This window comes from Gymnodraco acuticeps, unplaced genomic scaffold (genome assembly GCF_902827175.1).
Source record: "Gymnodraco acuticeps unplaced genomic scaffold, fGymAcu1.1, whole genome shotgun sequence".
In the NCBI taxonomy this organism is placed as follows: domain Eukaryota; kingdom Metazoa; phylum Chordata; class Actinopteri; order Perciformes; family Bathydraconidae; genus Gymnodraco; species Gymnodraco acuticeps.
Window position 1 is genome coordinate 2,887,249 of NW_022990235.1, and position 26,071 is coordinate 2,913,319.

The 26,071-nt window shown below is 38.6% G+C and overlaps 2 protein-coding genes across 2 annotated transcripts; one reads left to right on the top strand and one right to left on the bottom strand.

Annotated features, from left to right (window-relative positions):
• The first annotated feature begins 1,993 nt into the window (after positions 1-1,993).
• On the top strand, positions 1,994-3,799 carry LOC117548104 (green-sensitive opsin-like). The gene is made up of 5 exons (XM_034219138.1): positions 1,994-2,378; positions 2,662-2,830; positions 3,052-3,217; positions 3,354-3,593; positions 3,701-3,799. The coding sequence occupies exons 1-5, from the start codon at positions 1,994-1,996 to the stop codon at positions 3,797-3,799; spliced, it is 1,059 nt and encodes a 352-aa protein (XP_034075029.1).
• A 15,812-nt stretch (positions 3,800-19,611) lies between these two features.
• Positions 19,612-25,336, bottom strand: slc6a22.2 (solute carrier family 6 member 22, tandem duplicate 2). The gene is given in 19 exon segments (XM_034219164.1): positions 19,612-19,902; positions 20,653-20,823; positions 21,358-21,458; positions 21,847-21,949; positions 22,158-22,264; positions 22,267-22,294; positions 22,383-22,494; positions 22,588-22,622; positions 22,624-22,714; positions 22,829-22,932; positions 23,198-23,311; positions 23,313-23,333; positions 23,443-23,540; positions 23,543-23,574; positions 24,047-24,131; positions 24,230-24,370; positions 24,735-24,869; positions 25,140-25,290; positions 25,292-25,336. Coding segments are annotated over 19 exon segments (1,848 nt in total). The 3' UTR covers positions 19,612-19,728.
• Positions 25,337-26,071: the final 735 nt, after the last annotated feature.

The window sequence follows — 26,071 nt, forward strand, 5'->3', positions numbered from 1 at the left end:
TTCTGAACAATCTGTGCTGTTGTATTTGCTGTAAAGTGTCTCTACTGTAGGCTATTTTTATTATATGTACAGCACTTTGGCTCGACCAAAAATCGTTTATAAATGTGCTATATAAATAAAACTTGATTTGATTTGATTTGATTTGAAACATAGTACACACACTGTAGTAAAAAAGTATTATATTAACCTGTTAAGATTGTTTTACCTTCCCTTCTCTAAATAGTATTTTAACAAATATGTATTGAGGGTTTTCACAATTAAATCAATCAAATTAAATTTGTAATCAAATTTCAAAGTTCAATTTATACAATCCATAAAAGTCATAATGCAAAGTTTATTTGTAAAATGCATAATACTGATCATATTGATTCCAGAGTTGATGATTTGATTGTTGAAATTGAACATACATTAAACCAATCAGTATCATATCATTTTAGTTGATAAGTCAATATACTTAATTTTTTACAAAACATCCACTGTTTCGGTAGTGACCACAGTATTTTGTTCTCAAGGTTGTATCATATTCCCTGAACCTTATTGCTTAATCTTAACTCATAACATGCCTATGTTGAAGTGTGAATGTTTGAAGCTACTGACCCAGAATCAGCACTTTAGTAACAGGCTGAAATAGAGGGGAATGAGGCTAGAATGGGTGATCTGTTTGGTATTTTGAGCAAAACACTTCATAGACATGTTTTTTATATATCTGAGACCTATAATATATGCCCAACAATATATGTTAATATATTAAGTATAGTAAGTAAAGTATAATAAGAGACCTTTAAAGTAACACACTGATTTTCAGACTTTAAAACACATTTATTTAAAAAAAACTATGGGATTTACCTGCTTACCATTCCATTTTGTCACTACCGAAATGATCATGTCAATTACCGAAACGTAACCATATGTTTCGGTAGTGACGATTCTAGCTAAAATTGAGCATAACTAAAGAATGCTAGCAAGTACTTGGCTAGCATACACGTTTTTGAAGAGGTTAACACACATAACAACCTAATACTTTGCATAAAACACAGAAAAAGTTTACTTAATTGAAGATAATATGTGTTTGGTAGTGACAATTCTTAAGGTTACATGCCGATTTTCAGATTTTGGAACAGATTTATATCAAAAGTATGGGATATAGCTACTTGCCATTCAGCCATGAGGGACAGGGATGCAGTGTCACTGCCTTGTCAAAAATGCAGGGGTGTGGCTAAAAACCAGACTCAGCCATTGGACTAAAACACCTTGTGTTTCGGTAGTGACATGAAAACTGGGGACATGATTTTTTGAGTATAGTTTTTTTATTAAAAAATTAAACTCACAATAAATCGAAATATTCCAACTTCTGTTTGAATGTAATCATAAAGATCTTCTAAATACACCATTGAACTACATTTAAAAAAAACATTTAAGTGTTATTTACAGAAATTGAAATGTCAGGGTGTCAGGGTTGGGGACAGCTACTTCCCAATAGAAAGTACCCTCTAAATGATGTTTTTGTATATATTAAGCTTATCACTATCTCATTTAATGCTTTGTGTTTAAATAGACCATAACATATTCTTAGTAAATATCTATGTCTGAATACTTCATTGTTTTGTTGAATAGTTTTTTCTTGCACTAATTTGGTAGAATGCCCCATATAAACATGATTCCAAGTGTGATTAACTTATTTGGAGTAAGTTTACGGTTGATGGTGTAATAAGAGCTGCTTACTGAACTTCCGTTTCATTAAGGATTAGGATAATTCTACCATGTCTGGAACAAATTTTCTTGACCTCGTCACTTCTATCCGGTCTTAAGATTAATGACTGTCTACTGCAATTTCAGGAATACGTCTCCCACCTTTAATCCTGTTTCGGCATTTGACATTAGGGTCAGTGGGGAGGTATAAAAGTCACACTGTGCAGCTCTGATCATCGAGTCCACCAACACTCTTGGGTTGTTCAGGTGAAGAAGAACAGAACAGAACAACAGACTACTGAAGATGGCTTGGGAGGGAGGAATGGAGCCCAATGGCACAGAAGGCAATAACTTCTACATCCCGATGTCCAACAGGACTGGGATTGTTAGAAGTCCTTATGAATACAACCAGTATTATATGGCAGATCCCATCATGTTCAAGCTTCTAGCTTTCTACATGGTCTTCCTGATCTTCACTGGAACTCCCATTAACGCTCTGACATTGCTAGTAACAATCCAGAACAAGAAGCTCCAGACGCCTCTCAACCTTATCCTGGTAAACCTGTCTGTGGCTGGGCTGATCATGTGCGCCTTTGGATTCACCATCACCTTCACATCTGCTATCAACGGCTACTTCATTCTTGGCCCCACTTTCTGTGCTATGGAGGGATTCCTGGCCACACTTGGAGGTATGAATTTAACTTTATTTTTCATATTTTTTGTTGAACAGCTAATTCAAATGCACCTACAAGTTTAACCCATGCAGCTGGAAGTACTTTGTAAGGAATTGGGGTTCTTTAATGGCAGTTTGTGATTTTCAGGTTGTTTCAGTGAGAAAATGATTTAATCAATAGACATTTGTTAAACCTGACAAAGATTCAGAAATAGTGATCATCACCTTCCTTCTAAGATATTACAAAGGTAAAAGTTAATTTGTAGGAATCTTGTCTAAGATGCTCTTCCTCTCTACAGGTCAGGTGTCTCTCTGGTCTCTGGTAGTGCTGGCTGTTGAGAGATACATTGTTGTCTGCAAACCCATGGGAAGCTTTAAATTCAGTAATACTCACGCTGGAATTGGTGTTGGGATCACCTGGGTCATGGCTTTCGCATGTGCTGGACCCCCACTGTTTGGCTGGTCTAGGTAATTCACATTTGTATTTGTCATTTCACTTACAATAAAAATGAGTTTAAACCTCTGAAACCTGACCACTAAGATTTTAAAAACATTGAGAAACACTCAAACAAACCAATCAGTTTTAAGAAAGTGCATAGATAGATGTAATTACATACTGGTAATGCATAGGTTGTAGAAAGTCTAAAGTCTAAAATATTTACTACCACTTTCCTTCTTTAACCCTACAGATACATTCCTGAGGGCCTGCAGTGCTCCTGCGGACCTGACTACTACACTCTGGCTCCAGGCTTCAACAATGAATCATACGTCATGTACTTATTTTGTGTCCACTTCTTCACTCCCGTTTTCCTAATTTTCTTCTCTTACGGAAGCCTTGTCCTAACAGTCAAAGCCGTAAGTGAAGTGTTTTAAATGTTTTCCTTAAAGTAAAAACGTTTGAGAAATACAACTGTCATTTTCATTTTAGAATTCTGCAAAACCACGTGTGCTGTGAATCCTAATGATGATTTTCTGATCACAAAAACGTTAGGCTGCAGCCCAGCAGCAGGAGTCAGAGTCCACCCAGAAGGCTGAGAGGGAAGTGACACGCATGTGCCTCCTGATGGTCTTTGGATTCCTGGTAGCTTGGGTGCCATATGCCTCTTTTGCTGGTTGGATCTTCTTGAACAAGGGAGCTGCCTTCAGCGCCCTGACAGCAGCTATTCCTGCCTTCTTTGCAAAGAGCTCAGCCCTGTACAACCCTGTTATCTACGTGCTGTTGAACAAACAGGTGGGCTGAATATATTAAATATTCCCTAGTCCAGTTTCTAAAATCTGCTTTTTCATCTTTGCTCAATCCTAAACCATGCACTTGTTTTTCTTTGATCTCTTTTTCAGTTCCGTAACTGCATGCTGAGCGCCATTGGAATGGGCGGCATGGTGGAGGATGAGACCTCAGTCTCTGCCAGCAAGACAGAAGTGTCCTCTGTGTCTTAAATGTAGAGACATTTTCATACACCTGGACATGTTCATTTCCTTTTTTTCTTTGGTCGGGAATAATTCCTGGATGTGGACTGAGTAAAGTTCAGGGACGTCTGGACTACTTGACCAGTGATGAACAGCTCCAGCGACAAACTCATGAACTGCATTTTCTCATCTTTTCTTTGAAGAATGTTGGAAAGTGTTTGTCATGTCCTTTGTCAATCTGAATTCAAAATCATTGCAAATAATGGTAAGATCTGTGAACTAATGTATTTGGATGCTCACTTTGACTCCCACTGCTGTCAGAGGAACAGCTGTCACTGTAACGTTTAAGCTATTTGGAACCATTGAATTTACATAACATCCTTAAAGAACATTTGGTTTAAATGCAGCAATATGTTTGTCTCTAACATCAGTGGGAACACATTTTGTACTGTATTTTCAAAATGAGCAACTATATACAATGTAAAACTTTTGTCACTTGCTGAGTTGGTCATCATAAATTGTAAACATTGTATATATAAAAATGAACATAGATAAATAAATGCATGCATAAAGAAAATCTTGTCCTATTGAATGAATTTCGAAAAGGAAGACATGAAAACTGGCATAATCTAATAGATCTCTTATAGTTTACAGGATTTAAATGGGTTTTATAAAACTCACACACAAACTTGTGTTTCTCTTTAAGAGCTAATCTGACTGATCAAATGTTTTTTATTTAGTTTTATTTCGGTTTTTATTTAGTTTCAGCCTCTTTATCAGGCCTGTGATAGGTGTCAAATCGGAGTCTAGTTCATGTCATCAGTGTTACCGGATCAAGCTTGTTTAGGTTAATCCAATTTCCAAGACAAATATCAGGGATATTAGTAGATAGTGTCATAACTAAAATGAAACTAGCTCAGTAAATTCGGTTGAGTGACTACATTCTGTATCCAAAAACAAAGGGTGAAGGCTGTCCGGGGCCCCTCTCACCCCTCACAAAAGGAGGAAATTGGTTTAGTCCTCCCCGCACTAGTTGTCCTTAAGCCCCGCCTCCCAGCCGCTGCGTCTCAGCCGCTCTCGGCTCTGTCACACGGAGGAAACAGGTTGTGTCCGCTACAGTTCTCTATCGCAGTGGTTCTCAAACTTTGTTCAATAATGTACCCCCTTTGAAAAAAATGCCTATATAAAGAGGTAGGCTACAGTACAGCGCTGCACCATCAGTGTCTGATTTATTAAAACAACAACCTTGAAACTGAGAAACACTTAAATGCTACATTTCAAATGTTTACAATCCATCACTAAATTCATGGCAAACCAATTTTAACATCATGCAATAACACTAAGACGACATTAGTTGCATTGAACTGATATTTTTAACAAGTTGTACTTAATGTAGTGAGAAACACGGGCTTTTGCTTCACTGAGGATCCTTGTCATTCTGACAGCGAGGCAAACTGCAGTTATTACACTTCTCGTTTTGAAATATGTGTAACTCTGTTCATATAAAACCCACACTGCTCAAACTTCCTTACTTTTCCTAAAATTAGAATATTTATTTATTTTTGGGGCGTGGGGAATGAAGAGAAAACAATATATGAGCATTTTATGAGCATGGGATTTTGACCCCTCATATAAACCACATATATGCTATGCATAATGCTGCGCTATAGAGGCTTCCTAATGACGTCACGGGATTTCGCGTCAGACATCTTGGAGTACCACTCTACTGGCGGCAGCGTTCAAAAATAGCGAAAATGAAAGGCTACTACGAATCACTAAACCCGGAGGACATGCCCGGCGCCGTGGGAGGGCCAGGGAGGGCCAGGCCCTCCCATTTGACATTCCTGCCCTCCCCCAATAAACACGTTTTTTATTATTTATAAAATTAAAAATATATATATTTTATTTTTTTAATTAGAAATAAACTGTGAACTTTTATGCTACGATGTATGTGATGTCAGAACAACAACAAAAAATCGCAGGCTACGTCAAATAAATGCATGTGTCTGTTGTGATTTGTGATTCGTCCACATTTAGACCAATCACAGCGTCACACTCTGCCGCCTATTCTGGATTTGTTTATTGTGCATTCTGTAGACTCCAATTTCTGTTTGAATTACAAAATGGACATAAAAAATTGGCTTAAAAGGTCTAAGGATTTATTAAAACGAAATAGCGATGAAAGAACTGCAGCCGATGGTGCTGCTGGCGACCCTGCACCTGCCGTTGCAGCAGCACGCCTTAATGTCACAAGCTTGACCTCGGCAAACCCCGGGGTTGAGTTAGCGATGATCTTGGAGTTAATAAACCCAACCAGGTGAAGCTGGATCGTTATCCAGGGAGATTGTTTTCAGGAAAGAAACACACTTTTGCCGCTGCATGGTACACAACAGACCATGGCTTGAAGATTTGTTAAAAGCAGACGCAGCCTTTTGTTTCCCCTGTAGACAGTTTAAAGTGAATACGTCTTCATCTGATGCGGCTTTTACTGTCAAAGGTTTTTGCGACTGAAAACACGCATTAAAGACTGATAAAGGACTGCTAAGGCATGCCGCATCAAAAGAACACATTTCATGTGAGAGTTTGTGGAGATAGAGAGACAGATACGCGAGGAAACAAATAAGAAAATGAGTACTTTGGTGCAGATCAGCTGGCACGGAGCCTTATTACGCGTCAGCTGTCGTTGATATTATAGCTTTTTTAGCTGTCAACCAACTCCCTCTCAGAGGTGACTCGATTCACTCCACAGCATGTCCGAGTGCAGTGCATCGGAACATAAACCATGCCCAAGGCGGGCTAAACAGTTCATCGTCTCCGTCTCTACTATTTCTCTCCGAGTGCAGCGATGAGGAAGCTGCCATCCGTAACCAGTGTGCCTTGCTCGTGATTTACCAGTGTTTGTGCTGCCACGCACACAATGTTTCAAAAGTGGTTTCTATGTTGCCCTTTATTTGTGTATGTTTGCAATAAGTGTGCGTCTTTACGCAATCCTGTTGGCCTTGCTGTTTGATATATATTGTGCCGCAGGCCCGCAGCACATGACGGTTTTGTGTGCCCTCCCATGAAAATCATATGCCCTCCCTTTAGATTTGTTCTGGCACCGGGTCTGCCGGAGGATAAGACCGTTTACAGAGAAAAATGTGCGTCGATTGGTTCGGTGGACCCTTATTTGATTCCCGTTAAGGATTACAGCACCGATATAAATTCATGGCCTTCACTTTCCTACTGTGATATCGTGAACTACCTGGTTTTTTCGCCTATTCCATTGTACACCATGGAGGAAATGAAGGCGTACAGGACTCTAGGCACATAAAGAGTTCACATCCGGGTGGATCCGCGACGTTTGCGTTGCATATCAAGGAGATGTGGCTGGAAAAGTGAGTAAATATTTCGTGAGGTCCTCTTCAGCTGGCTTTTTAAATATCCCTAAAGTCCCCCAAAATAAAATGGGTGAGGCCAGGGCCGTATCCAGGATTTCCTAAATACCGAGGTCCAAACATGCTAGGGGGGTTCGGGGGATACCCCCCGAGATTTTTGGGATTGTCATGATCTAGTTAGGTGCTTTTGAAGTCCTGTGGGGGGTCACACATTGGATAATATATTGATTTCAAACCATGTCAGTGGGCTGACAATGTCAGCATCAATTATGTTTGAAAGTGTAATACATAATAAGAATCAGTTGATTGTTACTATTAATGATCTGGACATGCAGAAGAGGCTAAAATGATCACAAAACATTGTCAACATTCATTTTCCATGTCTCTCTCCTTTCCATAACCTTCAGCCTCTCTTCCATCTTATTTAGTCTCTCTGTCTTCTTCCTGTTCATTACTCTCTCTGTCCTCTACTCTTTCTCTTTGTTCAATCTGTCCCTCGTTGTTTACTTGTTGCTCCTCCTCACTTGTCGCTCATGCCAGTGAATTAAAAGCAATTCAGCAGTTTAGTTCATTTCACTTGTTTGTTTGCATTCTTTTTTTATTTAAATCTGTTTTGTTTGATTCTCAAAAGAGAACAAAGATGTAAGCAAATTGTGTTTTATACAATTGTATGTTATGACATCATAACTGCAATAGATGTATGTTGTTTAAAAATTATGCCTATTGTAAATGAAGACATTACATTACATTGCATTTAGCTGACGCTTTTATCCAAAGACTATTGTTATAGATAATATAGTTCGATAGATAGATGGGGTTATTAAGCCTACATAATGTAGGCTTAATTAAGCCTACATAATGTAGGCTTAATAACCCCATCTATCTATCGAACTATAAAATGTGCTGGAATTGGGCCGGTACTCACCGGTACGCAGTACCGGCACTTCTGGTTCTGACCCATGGAGTACCGGCACTTCTTGCTCAGTACCGGCATGCTGGCGGTACTCCGGTACTCATGCAACGTGCCAGTACTCAACACTCTCCCGCCGTTCTTATTATACATCCATATATATATATACAGCCGCCCGGTACTCAGTAGATGCGTCATGAGGTGCCGAACGGACATTCTCATCGCTCTAACCGCTGGAGTTTCACAGCGGCTGTCAGCTGTTTACTCCTGTCATTCAAACAGAACGTGCTGGAGAGGGGGCGGGGCTTATCTTCTCCATGTAAATACTGTGGTGGAAACGACTATGTCAAAATGAACCTATTTGACCGTGATTTAATAGTAATACACGTTTCAAAATAATAATAATAATAATGCCGAAGTAACAACATACTGAAAACTGTTAGTAAAACCATGTTTTAATGCTTTACAATTTACATACCTAGATGCACGTGTGTTGTGTTTATGCAGTGCAACTCCCACCCAGTGGGTGGCTATGTAGAGTGATAGAACAGAGCAGGCACGCCCCCGAGAGAAGGAAAGCAAGTCACGTCACAAATTAGCATTTCTAAAATGTTAGCGTGGATTAATAAAAGTGCAAAAAGACAGCGGTTGTCGCCGGAAGAAACTTCAAATACAGAGAATGCTGTGCCTGTGTTGGAAATTGTGTCTGATGGGGAGCTTTCTTTGGTTGATCCTCCTGCTCCAAGTCCTAGTGCATTAGCATTAGTACTAGCTCCGCCGCCTCCTCCAGAGCCTCTAACGTTAGCTGCTGCTGGCGCAACTGCCACCACCAACACCGGGCAAAGCGATGCACCTGACTGCTGGACAACGGACCAGGTGCAATATGTTTGCAAGATCAATGCATGGCTCCTTCTTAAAGATAAGAAGCTAGGATGTCGGATATGCAGTGATGTCAAATCTTTGGGAATACACACTGGACAAGGACTGAAACTGTCAACTGAATGGGGTGAGTGTGCAGTGTCTCATTTCGGTGTTGACAAGGGCAAACAACAAGCTAGCCTGAGAAAAAAAATCAAAGAACATAAAGAATCACAAGCCCATGTAAAAGCTGCTGACATCCTTACATCTGCTTCACGTGAAACTATTCAACATCAAGTGCAGTCTATGCATAAATCTGAATTAGACACCACTATCAGAATTTTTCGAACGGCATATCAAATTGGCAAACATAGCCGGCCATTCACAGACATGCCAATTGATTTGAATGTACATAAACTGAATGGGCTGAACGTGGGCAGGGTTTTGCACTCCAATAAAACCTGTGGCGAAATCATCGACCACATAGCTCATGAGCTGAAGATAAAAATGGCAAAAGACATTACAGAAAACCAAAGAAAACTCTGTGTTTTGGTCAATGAATCTACCACTATTAGTGGTAAAACGGTGCTTGTTGTGTGTCTACGCTCAGCATTAGCTGATGCTGAGCCCGAAACGTTTTTTTGGGAGCTGATCGAGTTGGATGGAACAACGGCTGATGACATCACAAAGGCGTTAATGGAGTGTCTTGGAAGAGATTTTAACGAGGACTTTTTAGGTCAGTGTTTCGTTTCTTTTGCATGTGATGGGGCTTCAGTCATGCTAGGGAAGAGAACAGGCGTTGCTACCCAGTTGTGTAGTAAATTCCCAAGCCTGTTTGTGTGGCACTGCTCCAATCATCGTCTAGAGCTGGCAGTTGGGGATGTGGTCAAGGAGGTCTCAGGGCTCAATCATTTCCAGATCTTTTTTGACAAACTCTATTCCTTGTTCCATGCCTCCCCCAAAAATCAGAGGCAGTTAGCGCAGTGTGCGCAAGCAGTCGGACAGCGTCTCCTGGTGATAGGGCGTGTTTTGTCCATCCGCTGGGTGGCTTCAAGTGAAAGGAGCGTCAGAGCAGTCTGGGAAAACTACCGAGTGCTTCATGATCACTTCACAAATGCTGCAAACGACACGAGCAGGGATTCCAGAGACAGAGCAAAGTACAAGGGCCTGGATGATGTGCTCACATCTGCAACGTTTGTCAGCAATCTGGGACTGATGTACGATGCGCTCACAGAGCTCAGCGACCTCTCTCGGCAACTCCAAAAAAGAGAGATGACACTGCCTACAGCAGATAGGCTCTTAACTCGAGAAATACGAGTTTTTGAATCCATGGTCACCATGCCTGGCCCACACATGACTACAGTTCATACAGCTCTAGCTGAGAAGTCCTTCAATGGTGTTGCCCTGCGTGAGAATGGCAGGCTTGTACAGATTCATGCAGGTCAGTTTTTCCGCAGTATGGTAGAGAATCTGAGACACAGAATGACTTCCACAACCTCCTCTCATGTCAGCACAAGATAAATCCCATTACATGGCCGGGAGGCCCGGGACAATCAGCTAATCCAGGACATGAAAGTTATCCATCCTGGAAGTTGGCCTGAAGAGGAGTTAGACGTACAGTATGGGGACGTAGAGGTGCTACGTTTGTGCGAAGTGCTGAAAGTGGACAGAAGAGAGACTGTTCAGGGCTTTCGCGAATACAAGGAAACCAGGGCATCCCGTACACCTGCTGCCATGGAGCCTCTACTGAAAGCAGTCCGAACCATCGCTGTCTCCACTAGTGAGTGTGAGCGGGCATTCAGCTGCATGAACGATATCCTTACTGCAAAAAGGAATGCTCTCTCTGTCAGCCGACTGTCCAGCCTGGTTTTCATTAAATGTAATGGACCATCACTAGGACAGTTCAATCCGGAACAGTATGTGAGGTCCTGGCTGGCAAAGGGAAGGAGAAGTGCTGATGAAAGAGCCTGTCCAGCTCCAGCCCCTGATACTGATGTCCCCAAGGCCTTCTGGAGCCTTTTCTAACAATGTGAAGTATATTGCAAAGCAGCTCACCCAGTGAGAAGACTTTTGGCATAATGTGCCGATTTGTACAGATCCTGGAGATAGAAGGACTTCAGACCAACCAGGGAGTTATCTGATCAGCTTGGTGTTCAATGTAACTCTTTACCATGGCTCAGACTTTGTTACTTGCAGTTACAGTTTCTCATTTTAGATTGTGCAAATTTTGCATTTGTTTTTACATGTTCTTTGTTCATGCTCTTTATCATTTTTCTGAGTTGGAAAGTTAGATTGCATCATAGTTTACTTTATACATATTTGTATTCTTCAGTGGTGAAGTATATTGCAAAGCAGCTCAGCCATGTGAGAAGACTTTTGGCACTTTTCGTTTTTCGTTTTCTGAGTTGGAAAGTTAGATTGCATTCAAAATGTACAGAAATACTTAATTTTGTTAAAGCTTTTTATAAAAAATGCTTCTGACCAGAGCTTTGTTTCCTTGTCATTAATGTTGAACACCACCAGAGGGGCTCTCACCTGAAAGGTCTCTGCTTCATGTGTCTTCAGCAGAAGATCTAGACTTTGATTGCTATATTTTCAGTTAATATTGACCTTACTGGGCTTTAGCCATATCCGCTGCCTATCATAAAAAATGTTAAGTACAGTGAACCTTTCTAAAATATACAGTAGTAAAGAGACAAACCCACCAGCATTATAGTAGCCAAATTCTTGTTTGTGGGCTGTATATATAAAATTGACTTGAAAAAGTTGCTGATTTTAGAGTACTGGCACCTTTTTCATTCCAATTCAAGCACTGCCTACATTCTTCTGTCCGACTGTACCTGCAGTTCCTCCCTGTCTTCCATCACTTTCTCTCTCTCTCTTTCTCTCTGCCTGTCCTGTCTCTCTCTTACCAACGCTGAGCTTCGACTGACGTAGTCTTTTCATTATATCTGAGTCAGTGTAAAAAGAAAATAATACAATGTTATATCTTCAATGTTTTACTCAAATTGAAATGAAAGAAAAGCATTAAAACGTTTGTTAAAAGGTAATCCTTCTGACATTGGATGAATGTAATTAACTTTAGCTCTCTAGCTAGTTTATTCACGCAGTTTAAACCAAAGTATAGCCTTTAGCTGCAATATAAGTTAGTGTGCATGTTGTCGGACGTCCACTGACTAACGTAGAGCGTTCACACAGGATCTGCTGGTCATATGATGTCCTGATGAACAGAAACACAAGCAGCCCGCTGGACTCAGATCTCTAGATACCTCATCAGATTCCTATACCGGATATATCGAAATTCTTCCCAAAGGTCAAGGAATACCATGATCATAACACCAGAGGGAGCTCCACAAATCATGTGAAACCCAGATTTGGCACAAAAAAGGGGGAATACACGTTTCGCAATTATGCCACATCAAGGTGGAACGCTCTTCCCACAACTGTAAAGGAAAGTAAAACTATACTTACCTTCAAAACCTCTCTTAAAGAGCACCTTCGGGGGAGAGCATTGCAAAATTGGCCCCGGTAATGGTACAAATCTCAACCTGTCGTTCAATGGACAGCTTCCCCCCCCCCCCCATCTATGTATATACTCGCATTTTAGACTCTGTTACTAACTGTATATCTGTAGACTTGGTATGTCTTAAATGTCCGGTTAGGATGTATTAGAACGAAATCTAAAATGAAAATTGTAAATAAGCAATCTGTATGTAAAAAACACCTGTATGTAAATTGTAAATAAGCCATCTGTATGTAAAATATGTCTTATATGTCTTATATGTCTTAAATGATATGATGAATTGGAAATGGGGGACCCTGATGTAAACAAGACGAAAGTCTTTCTCTGGTCTGCATCCCCTTAACAATTGTATGTTTTGAGCTGTACTGTACTGTACCCAATATACAAGCTGTTAATAAACGTTTCAATCAATCAATCACTCCTCCGCTGCTCCGATACAAGTCCGGGCTGCGGTGGTTTGTTGATACATGTCGTCTTCTTCTGTTTGCTTTAATCGAGGCTACGTAGTTATGCAGCGCCCCCATCGTCAGTAAATGGAAGTACTACAAAGAACCCCGTTTAGTGCAATTATTTCACAAGTTTTGTTAAATACACAGCTCGAAAAAAATTACCGAGGTCCGGACCTCGGTGACCTCAATGTATACGGCCATGGGTGAGGCTGCTTTTATCCACTACGCTACCAAGAAATATCAGAGGCCAACTCAGTGGACATTTTTAAACACCAGCTTTTATTTTTGTTGTACCTATATCTATAGGTTTACTTTATTTTATAGGGTTTTATATTGTTGCATCAATTAACTTAGTCTTGTGTCTTATTATGTATTTTTATTATCATACCTTTTACCTCGCCGTGTCTCTTAACCTTTTAAAATGTTATATGTATATATATGTTGTTGCTATGTACCTGTAAAGGTCTTAACATCTGATCTGAGGGGAATTTCTCGTGGTTTATCTTTAACTTGTGATTGTAAAGCACTTTGAGCTACACGTGCTTTATGAAAAGGGCTTTATAAATAAAGCTTTATTATATATTGCAATATATTTAAATTCCAAAAGTTGTGAACCTATTCTTGGTTGTCAGCTTCTGTTATGGGCTACCTAGCATATGACAAGGTGGTTCTAAATAGTCAACAATCCAATAATATTTTTGTATTTTATTTTTCAGGTATTGCATTCTCAGAGTATTGGGCTGCCGCCAACATGTCCGTGGGTACTGATGAAGAAGGATGGTGCAGTCATCACAGCTAACTGCAACTGCAAGGCTGGTTTGGGATCAACATGTACCCATGTTGCATCTCTCCTTTTCTACATAGAAACATCTATACGAATACGTGATGCCAAGACAGTTACCTAGGAAAAGGCGTCCCCTCTCAAAAGAAACAGAAGTACTAATCAATCTGAATGACAGTGTATATATTTATTTGATTGAACTTGTTTCTTTTACATCAAATCTATATAAAGAACATGTAAGTACACGGCACCTCTGTTGTTTCCCCGACTCAGACTGCAAGGAATCTGGGTGTGACCCTAGATAACAAACTGTCCTTCACTGCAAACATAGCTGCTACAACCCGCTGCTGCAGATACACGCTTTACAACATCAGGAGGATAAGTCCCCAGCTGACACAGAAAGCCACGCAGGTTCTGGTCCAGGCTCTCGTCATCTCACGCCTAGACTACTGCAACTCCCTCATGGCTGGTCTACCTGCATGTGCCTTCCTACATCCAGGACATGGTTAAACTGTACACCCCAGCACGTGCACTCCGCTCTGCATCAGCCAAACAGCTCGCTGCACCCGCACTGCGAGGGGGACCCAAGTTCCCATCAGCAAAATGGTGGAATGAGCTCCCCATTGACATCAGGACAGCAGAAAGCTTACACATCTTCCAGACTGAAAACTCATCTCTTTCGACTCCACTTCGAGCGATAGAATTACTAACAAAGAACTATTAACAAAGCACTTTTATACTAATAAAGGACTGGCTTACCTAAAGCCAGTTGAGTAGCACTTGAAATGTTTAGCTCTATGAAACCTGATGTACTTATATGATTCTGTTTTCTTCAAGGTTGTATTTTGTTGGTCGAACTTATTGTAAGTCGCTCTGGATAAAAGTGTCAGCTAAATGCAATGTAATGTAAGTGTAACAATCAAAACAAGTTGTGCACACTAAAATGACACAAAAATCATCATTATTTAAACTGACACTCAAAGAGCAAAACCTCAGCTCAAATATCCAAAACTCTTACACACGTAAGGTCATCAGCTTAACAGTTTTTTAGAAAACTAAGATGGTATTTATTTTTGTTTTGTCTTATACCGTGGGAATGGCAAATACTTAAATAAACATGAAGAATGTTCTCTTAAGCATGATACTCCAAGCACACCTAATTTAACCATAGTAAAGTAATTGTTAACTACAGTACGTTGAGGAAAGAGGGTTGAAATGTGCAGAGATTATTATTACTTCTATTACATTACATGTCATTTGTTAGACGCTTTTATCCAAAGCGACTTACATACATTCAGTACTGTGGGCAATCCCCACAGGAGCCATTTGGGGTGAAGTGTCTTGCCCAAGGACACAACGACATGCTGACTGCAGTGGGACTCGAATTTGCTACCCCCTGATTCGAAGTCCAGCACTCTATCCACTTAGCCACAGCCGCTATTATTATTATTTATACTTTAGTTCTACTTTAGTTCATTACTAATACTTTAGTTAATGACTTCCCTAATAACCACTTCAGATTCATGTGTACAGTTGTTGGCTCAGTCATTTGTAAATACATTTTAAAAGATGCTTTAGAGACATGGATCAAGAGAGGAAGGAGGCCTACAGAGATAGCTTATGTATAGGCCCAGAGTTTTGTGCTACGCCCCTGGGTGGATGTAGTTCTTCTAAATTATATATATATAAATAACTTAATATATATTCACAATTTATGTGCATGTAGAATTAGAAATAACCAATATGGTGAAGAGTATTAATTTTGACCAAACTACTGCTGTTTTGCATTGAGGGCATTTAAAGTAATTGAAATAAAGTACATGTATTTTTGTTCTTTTTATCAAACATTTAAACTGTTGATTGAGATGAGAAAGTAATGAGAAAGTGATAACTGAATCATGGCTGATTAAAAAAAAAAAAAACAGCCATGTAATGTATACTAATGCCACGATGTACAAACAGAAACCATCTATCACCCAGCTTTCATAAGTATGCCAACTCCCACAAGCGGGATTTCCAGACCAAGGCGCTTGTGTTTATCTGATTAGCATCCACAAATTGTCACTAGCAAGCTGTTAAACCGGAGGGGTTTGGTCCTATCTAATCTACAATCCTCACAAATTGGATTCACACCTTGTACGTAATTCAGAGGTGTTAAGCAGGTGGTCTGGGAGTCAGGATGCACATGAGAGGTGACACCTGTCACCTTTGATTTAGGTCAACAAGTGTTTATAGCAGCCACCCACTGCCTTTGAAGTTCAAAGACCTAAGGTTGCCTCCGAAGGCAGAGACTGAAGGTCAAATATAGTCAACCATGCTTTTTGATGATGAGATTTGTCTTTACAGGGAGCACTATAAGTGCATCTAATAAATCCCAACATATATAATTGAGTTATTATTGAATTATTGATACAAAAATGTGATCACTTTAATGCTGTAACTACCACTAACAATTTCTCACAATTTCTTACTACAAAGCTTGTAAAATCACCCTCAAGGGATCAATAATGTATTCTTTTCGACTTTTTATAATTAAAGAATGTTTAATTTCATTACAAACACAACCACAAATATACATTAAAACAGACACAACATTTCAATATATATAAACATTTCAACATGTAATGTACTGTAGCTACTTGCATCCACATCGTTTTTTCCCAATAGGTTCCAAAACATGTTTTCTGTATAATGGCATTCAAACTTTGCCAAGCCACACTACATTGTTCAATAATGTGTTTAAATAGTCCTGAAAACCTCTATATTTACTAGAGCGGATAAAGGCAAAAGCTTTTCCTTGTTCAGATACCCCACCTGCTGCCAAAAGGATGCAACAACCATACAATAATAAATGTAAAATGTTCTCCTCTGCTTCAGGCACTAAAAATACAGAAATAGTACACATCAAAGTTGACTTTACAATGTGCCAATTGTTTATAATGCAGAAGTGACAAACATCAATAAAGCTGGGTTTTTAGCCTATCCATAATAATATATCAGTGTATTTGTTGATGACATTTTCTATAAAACCACTTGGTGAGTGACTAATGCTGTGTGAAACAAATCAGAACATGGACAATCTTATTAAATGATATGTGTTGGTTTGTTATACACACAAAGGCCCATCCACACCCACCCACCTGAGGTTCAATAAACAATGAAACAGCAAGCCAAGTATCAATTTCTTCAATAATCAAAACTACAACAGCAATTATCCTTAACATTGTCATTCAAATATAGCTTTTACATGGTTGAAGAGTTGTTTTAAGTTTATGTGGGACATCTGACACCAAGAACATGTGAGACCTGAGCTCTAAATGAGATGTATACAGAAGCTTTGAGATACTCATAAGCCCAATGCAGGGGAGATGTCTATAGCCTAGATCAAAAAGGTGCTTGCCTCGTGCGTAAGGTCACATCTTTGACAGGTAATTGGGATTAGCTTTCTGCTTCACAGCTATGCAAGTACTTAACACACTCCTGTGCAGGTTAAGTGTGGAAACTGTAACAGGAAGTTCTGTACCTGTGCCAAACAGAAACACTAGCGAATCTGTTCGTAGGTCAGGAAAACACATTATGTGACTGGCCTGGAACAAATTGTACAACATTAGTGTCAATCAATGAACACAGACATATGCTACCATTACCAAGCACACTGACTGCATGGTGTGTATTTGTTATTCTGCAAATACTTCTATGTGAGTCTACTGCATTGACTGTAGAGCTTTAAAGTTAACTTGGTTGCACTTATTTGTAGTGAAATGCCTAAATCGTGTATCTTTTAAAATAGTATCTGAAAATGTACATGGAGTATTTTTTGTTAGAATTTCTGTGGAAGAAAGCTAAAAGTACAATATAAAGCTAGTTTCATATTGTTTATTGTACAACACTGTCAATAAAGTTGTACAGAAACATACATTCAAAGAGACAGGGGCCGTTTCTCAATGGCGAGTATACCTGCTGCAGAGCAACTATTTCAAGTATACTACTAATCTTTGACCTCCAGAGTGGCTCAGATACTCGTGTGCGCCAAAGGATTAACATGTAATTCTCCTCCACCTACAAACGCATAGACATTACATCCAATAATACAAAAACCAACCAAATACACTTTATAAAAGTATTTCCATATTGGTACATGTTGTTGTTGTTGTTGTTTTTGTTGTTGTTGTTGTTGTTGTTGTTGCGGTGATGCGTTTTCAAATGAATCAGTTCTGACTGGTCTGCTGTTTGCCTTATATTTTGTCCATGAGTATAGTTTATACAAGGACGACTATTTGCATTACTGAAGCACCCTCATGTGGTCAGTTTTATACTTCTCAGCACAGTGTTAATCTCAGCAAATAGTGGTGCACACATGATAGTATAGTATATTAGTTAACCTTAATTAAATTAAAACTAATGCAAAAGCCCTGCATGAACAGTAAGTAAGTGTATACGATATAAACACGTATTATGTATTTACAACTAATAATAGTGTTCACACGCAGGCAGTCATGCACTAATCAAAGGTAAATGCAATGAACCAAGACTGAATGTTTGCATGTGTTGCTGAAACCTCTCTGGTGGTTCATTTGATATAGCTCATGGTTCAATAACAGGACATTAATTATGTTTATTTTTGTTCTGTTGTATAGGGTGTAAAAGCATTATTGTTATTACTATGTTTGTCACTAAACGTGTATTCATGTTGGTTATTGGTTTTACAAGTGATTTATTAAGTAAACACATGACCAGTTAATAAAGGTCCTAAGGCCATCCTATATAGACCGTCTCATGTGAAAGTAATTAAAATAAAATAAACATCAGCACCACCAGGCGGCCAAACCATGGAATAGAAGATGACCTGTGTGATCTGTGTCAGATATGTCTGTTATTCTTAGTATTTACAAGCAGAGGTGGAAGCTCAGAAACTCATAAAGTGGTTGTTATATAATTTATTTAGAATGTACAATATACTTAAAAATTGCTTGGTACATAATTTGAGTTAAAAAAATGTTTAGGAAAATTACACTTTTTGAAATATGGTGTGTTGAGGGTATAGTGGGAAAGAACAAGAGGTACGATGAGGAACAGATTATGACAATGAACTACTCACTGTTTATTTTTTACTTAGTTTAGTAGAAAGGTAAATCTACTGGTGTAAACATCAAATCCGTTGTCATGTAATGTTAAAACACACGGCAGCAAGTTACATTACATTGAAATGGGAGCCCTTTGGTGATCTTGTGTTTTCAATTCAAGTATTTTTTAACTTTAATCATTTGTAATGTAAAATATGACATGTTGGATACCCTCTATGCAAACACCTGATCATCTGATAGGGAAATAGAGTGAGGAAATTCACTGTGGACTGTAGGTTTTTCTATAGTTGTGGGGATTTTTTTGTTTTACTTCTGATTAGCCTTAAGCCCTTCTTTGTGTTTATTGTAAATATAGAAAATAGAGAAACTCTCAAGCAAAGATTGGGGTATAATAATGCATTACCTTTTATTTATCAGGATTCTTTTTTTTAAATCTTTTTGCAAAGGAATTAGTTGTGATGATAACAATTTAAAATAAAATCCCACATATAACCTACTTACACTGTAATTACAGTGTGAAAAGGGTTGTACTGAGGCTTTATGTTACTCTGTAATTTGATTGAGAAAAGCTCTGAACATGCAATTGTTAAATTACAGCCTGTAGACCAAGTTTCACCCTCGTTTCAGGTTGTTTAAGGCACACAGGTGTGGTTTGTTATGCTGCATTACAACGATGCATTGTAAAGTGTTATGCTCACCTTAACAGTACAGTCGCAGTTATTAAGTTTTAACTAAGTTTATCAGTAATTTACACAGTCACATTTAATTAAAACGCTCTCTTTGGCTTCTTCTGGTTTGTTCCTGAAAAACCATAGTGTATGAAATCTTTTAGTTATGTATTAAACACTCAAAAACAAGCATTCAAATCAAAAACTATTTAATAGAGTTTTAGTATTCAGTATCAATAAATTAAATGAATTAATACACTGTTTAGGATCCGCACTCATCAGGATTACTGTTTAATTTCATTACGTTATTCATGCAGTGTAGATGATGGAGTACCTCTGATTTGTTTCCCCTTTGTCGTCTGAACTTTCTGATTGGCTCAGTGTGTACAAGCCTGTGAAAGTCTCAAAGGCTTCTTTATTTAATGCCTTCTTTAACGTTTCAGTAGGTAAATCCTTAGCTGGAGTGCACAGAACAGTCAGTCTCTGTGTGGAGAAAGAAATTACAGTTTAGCATTAAAGTCTAAAGTATGTTAACTTTGGTGGAATAATAATTATAAAAGTATGATCACGTAAACCCATAAGAAAGAAAAAAGGCCAGTTAGGGCAAGGCATGTTATGGGTACACAAATCAAAACAAATACAATATGATACAATACATTACTTGTGACTTATTGCTGTAATTTTTTCATAACAAAATCCAATAGAAACATCTAACTTTTTTTCCAAACCACCACATTTTAACAATATGTGAATGCTATTAAGTGAATAGTCACTAAATAGCAACTATAAGTTTGGTGCCTTCAACACAACTTATTTATCTACATGAATTTCACAAGTTGTGAGATTTAGCTCCCACATTTTCCCAGATTTCCTTTCTTTCATGCAGTAAAATCATATCAGCACCATCACAGGAGTCCTATTTTTGCCAGTACCTACTATTACTAATATTCTTTAAGCAGAACGAGTTTAAGCCAGATGTCATTGATAAGTACAATACAGTTTCTATGTCAATGTAAGGATAAAAATCATTCCTCCATTAATCCAATTACTTAGTTACAGGGCCAGGGTCTGAGGGGTGGCCTGGAATGGCAAGGGCCGCCCCCGAAATGATCATGTCACAGACCCAAAGTGATAGTTTCAAAACTAATCCATACTTCATGTCAATTGTTTTTTATTTTAAAACTATTGTCTGATAAGTAACAGTAACATGACAGTAACGACGTGTGACAGTACCTGTCTCAGTGATCCTGGAGTGACACTCACAGCATACAGCATCCACAGAGGAACCATGAGCGTTGAAGAGAGCGTAAAGAATCCTCCAATAGTGTAGCCCCACCAGGGGTATTCATAAGTGTTGTTGAATTTCAGCGGAGTATATTTGACCAAGGAGAAGATAAATGTGCACTTAAAAAAAACACAAGGCGAAAGAAGAGAAGGTAAAAAAACATAAAATAAATGTTTGTATAAAACACAGCCATTACAATTTGCAGTTGCCTATTGTTTATTTTAAAACCTACAATGGAAACTGAGGTTCCTATTATATGTATTTTGAACATTTATTCATGATGTAACTCATGTTTTGGTTTTCTTTCAGATTAATCTCAGAGTATAGACATTTGAAGTACAGGAATATGTCGTCTCTTTAGCAGATTGTGACAGTTAAAGAGAACATATCTAAGATTTATTTAGATAGTCTTGTAATTAAATATTTCATTAGGAAACACAAGCCAGTGATGACAGAGATTACGCGAGCATTTAATTCAAACTGACATCAAAAGTCTTGAGTTGCAATACAGTATACCCCATCTAAAACTGGTCTCCATCTGGTCATGCACTGCCTTTAGGACAGAAGCCTCTGGCAGCTGTCAAATACATTTGCTTGTTAGTAAAGAATGAACAATGTTACAAGGCAGGCATTCCCTCATCTCCAATACTTACTACACAGATAGCTGGTGTGAAGTACTGCCAACAATATTTCATGTAGGACCATGGCCGATATCCAATCATGTCCTTTATATTATCATAATGGCGATCTGCACCTGATAAAAAATATATAGAAATGTTACTCATGTTGGATCAGTGTATATAACGCCCCTCAAATCAATTTAACATAGTTGGTTTGATAGGAAACTGTGGGATCCCAACTTGTATTAAACATCAGTTTTTAAAAAAAACAGGGTTTCCAAAACATAAGGCTTGTGGGCTGTGGATCCCCTGAAATGAATCAATGACTATGTTGTTACAAAGAGGTTAACCACACCAGTAATGTTTTCCTGTGCAATTTATTTTTCTCCTTCCTACACTCTCACTGTCTTTCAACCCCTCATTACGCCTAGGTGTGGAACGACTGGATTAATAACTACTTGTCTGTAAAACATGAGATTATAAAAGTGCGATCCAACAGTGTGAGTTAAATGTTCTCCTTACCATAAACCCATCCAATACAGACAGACTGAAGAACAGCAAAAAGCAGGAGGGTCATCCCACTGCAGGCGTAGTAGTCAAACAGTTGAAAAATATAAAGGCCTCCCTGCAAAAGATAAGAGAGTCCTTCAGTGAAAGGCAAAGCGGGTGGTTATTGCATCATTCACACTTTGTGTTTACATGGATACAAACTGTTTCATTTATGTTATCTGCTCTTTTATTTTATTTCTACACCTTCACAACTGCATTTATGTAAAGTAGATGTAGCGTTAATTTATTCAGGGGAACAAGATGAAAACGTTTTCACCACTCACCTCCGTCACCATCAGAAGGCCAATGAAGAAACTTCCAACAGAAATACCGAGAAGGAGAAGTTTACGACGACAGCTGTTTTGAAAGAAGTCCGGATACATGTCGGAGATGTAGTGACCAATGCCTCTTGACATACAAACTAAGGTAAATAAAATATATGTATTAACACAAAAACATGTATTATAGTGTTTGAATCTCATTATTGAAAAAGATCTTTGTAATCCTACCTCACTATCTAATCCTAAAAAGATGATCATAACGAAGAAGAAAATAGCCCAGAGCTGGGGAAGTGGCATCAGGGCCACAGCCCGAGGATAAGCAATGAATGCCAACCCTGGAACCTACACAGTGCATGGAAAAAAGGCACATTTTCATAAATAATCTAAACAGTAAACAATCTGAGTTTCTGTCAAGAGTTATCCATCCTCCATACCTGATTCAGCCACCATCGATATATCCACACCTTGCCTCCTTTGCCATAAAACCGAGCACAGAAAAGATGGCAAAGCCAGCCACAAAGCTGGTTAAACTGTTTAAAAGGCACAGGTAGACACAGTCTCTATGGAGGAAATATGAAAACATTAGTAAACCTGTGCTCTAAAGGTCTGAACTGCAGTAAGAGCTGAATTACATTTTGAATTGAATGGACAGTGCAGATGAGAGAAATGCATACCTGTAGCAGTTGTTACTGTACTTGTTGTAACTTCCTAAAGATGTCAGAACACCTGTGCAAACTCCATAGGAGTAGAAGACTTGGCTACCAGCATCCATCCATACCTAAAGGATATGGATTAGTTTGAAAAGATGCAAGAATGCAGAATCTTCTAAATGTTCTCTGTGTACAGTGTATGTAATTGTTGCAAAATGTCTCTCTTGCACTACAATATGCTCATATATACTTCTAAAGTTAAGTTAGTCATTCAAAAAAGGGACTAGTAGTTGTTGTGGCTGTGACTAATTTAGCTTTTAGCAGACTCTCGGTCTTGTTTGTGATCATATTCAGCCATTAAAGCACTTGGTTAAGGTCAGGGAGAGGTCGTACCTCTGGATCAGCGAGGCGGGATGGGTCTGGGTAAAGGTAGAACACGATTCCTTCTTTGGCCCCTGGTAATGTGAGACCACGTACAAGCAGCACCACCAGCATTACATATGGAAAATGTGGCAGTGAAGTAGACCACCTGAGACAGAACCAACACATCGTCTGTTACTTTTAAATATTACATATTTTAAGAACAGGCTATAAATGAGATCAGACATTAAAGATGTAATTTTAAGATTGTACTGTACCTTTCCTGTGGACTTCACTCCATTCCAGACACAGAAATAACACAACACCCAGGCAAGAAGTAGACAGAGGGCCAGGTCCCATCTGACATTACCGATTCATTAATTCCCCTGGACAGGCCTAAGATTCTCCTCCTGTAACAGTGTAATACAAATAAAGAACACAATTGCCCTTTTATTATGTTTTTATTTATGCTACTTATGTCAGGGTTGAGTGAAGCAGGCAGGACCCAAACGCAGATTTAACAGAAAATACCTTATAAAAAGGCTACAAGAAAACTACAGAGCTCTTCCCGTGAACATAGTCAAAAAACAAACAAGGATCTCACAAAGACTGACAGAAAAACCAGAACTTAAATGCACACAAGACTAATCACACTAACAGGCAAAAATAAGGCCATTGGGACGCTACTCAAGATGGCGCAGACTAATCAACTTCCGGTGAGACCGAGACCGAGGAGCGAGGAAATTAAAAATAAGAGAAGTGAAACGCAGGCAGAGACAGGATTCAACAGACAAGACAGGGGGTGAACACAAAATAAAACAAAAATAAAACAGGAAACCAGAGACAGACAAAACACAACACAGACAGACCGTGACAACTTACTCCCAAAACTCTACAACGGAAGATGTGCTTTGTCCTAACTGGTGCAGAGAGGATGTTTGATTGTGACCATGCTCAAAACAGGCATCTTAAAATGAAGGAATAAGATGGATTGTGAAAACGGATAAAGGAAGTAGATTATTTACACAGTTGTATGTGTCATATCTGGAAATAAAGTTGTGATACCTGTGTTCCAGCTGTTTTGACAGCTCGCCCATGGAAGCTCAGATGTGAAGGATGAAAACAGGTAGAGAAACGCCCAGGCCAGGATGATTATGTAATACACCCCAGTGTACAAAACAACCACTTGACTTCCATAACCTAAGCCTGCAGAGAGAGACGTGTTATTGCGATATCATGAAAAATCACTCATAAATATGTTTGTATTTTACTCAAGTAAAAAATAAGAGGTAGGTGTACTTTACAATATTTCCAATGTTTTCTAATTCATATTTTTTTAATTTGAATAGAAAATCAAATATTGCGCTTTTGAATTCAATCTATTTGTTTAAGTAAATGTAAGTCTAATAAAGTATCAATTGACTTTATCCAGTCTTGAAGACAAAAAAAACAATGTCCTTCAAACTGCATATTATGCAACAATATTCATTAGAAGTTAGTCATTATGCTGTTGTTTTTCGTATTCTCAAAGCTGATAAAATCTCGCTACAAACATTATGAAGACTTGTACCTTCAAAAAGAGGACATATTTTCCTCCAACATGTTATTCCACCCTGACTGGTGTACTGGCCCAGAGATGTCTCCAGGAAGAAGAGTGGGATGCCACAGGTGAACAAGAACAAAACATAAGGTATGAAGAAAACCCCTTTAAAATAAAAATGAGATAGCGTTGTTAAAGTATTGAAACAATTTCATACTTTTGAGAACATTCAATAATGATGTTGTGAGAAGACACTTCAGAAATCATAGTAACTTTATAAAAGTACTGACAGAGTTGTAGGATTTATACCCAGCACTTTAATTAAATTCTGACAAAACCAATTATTAACTAAATGTAGTCATAATCCCTTCCAAGGCAGGCTACAACATAATATTTGCACATGATGCACACCTGGCCGGAACAATAAATATTTACCTCCTCCATTTTTGTAGCAAAGGTAAGGAAACCTCCAGACGTTTCCCAAACCAACAATGTGACCGGCCACTGCCAGGATGAACTCAATCTTGCTGTCCCACTGTTCCCTCTCCCGAGGTTTGGATTGGGTTGGGTCTGGTTTTGGTCCCAAGGGTCATCAGATTTAGTTTCAGCTGTGAGTTTTGCGATTGGTCCATTTTAACCTTTTAGTAATCAGGTAATGAATATTAGTAAGAAATGAAGCTATACTACATTGTAGTAAAAATGTTTACATATAAGGTTTCTCTTTAATAGGCCTACTGTCAGGTTTCACTCAACATTAATTATTTAGTGAATTGTATATAAACGCCATGTTAAATAATAGACCTTAAACAAGGCGTTAAATAAGCTGCACCCCACTTGCCACACAATAGATATTCTATTTAAATATATATTTATATTATATATATATATATATATTATTACATTATTATAAATGTATATATAAAATAGGCTCTGTGAGGCTGTAGGCGCAGCAGTACAGTTAAAAGCTAATGTGTTACAATGTCAATGCTAATGTGCACATGGTGAACAGATACTGTTTACAGATTCTACTTTCTAAATAACCGATGCAAAGATTCCCATGAGCTGAACTTTAATTAAACATAGTATAACATTTGTCAAATCCAAACCTGAAAGATGCAGACTCTACCCTGAGTAACTGAAGTGTTTCCTCTTCTGACTGAAAGAAAATACCAGCCCCTCTCAAAGAATAAGTTGAGTAAAATGGGTTTTCTGTGAGGAGGGGCCACTGAGACTGATCTAACCATTATTTCCTTGGAAACCAATAGAAATCAATTCAGCATGGCACACACACACACACACACACACACACACACACACACACACACACACACACACACACACACACACACACACACAAACAAACAAAC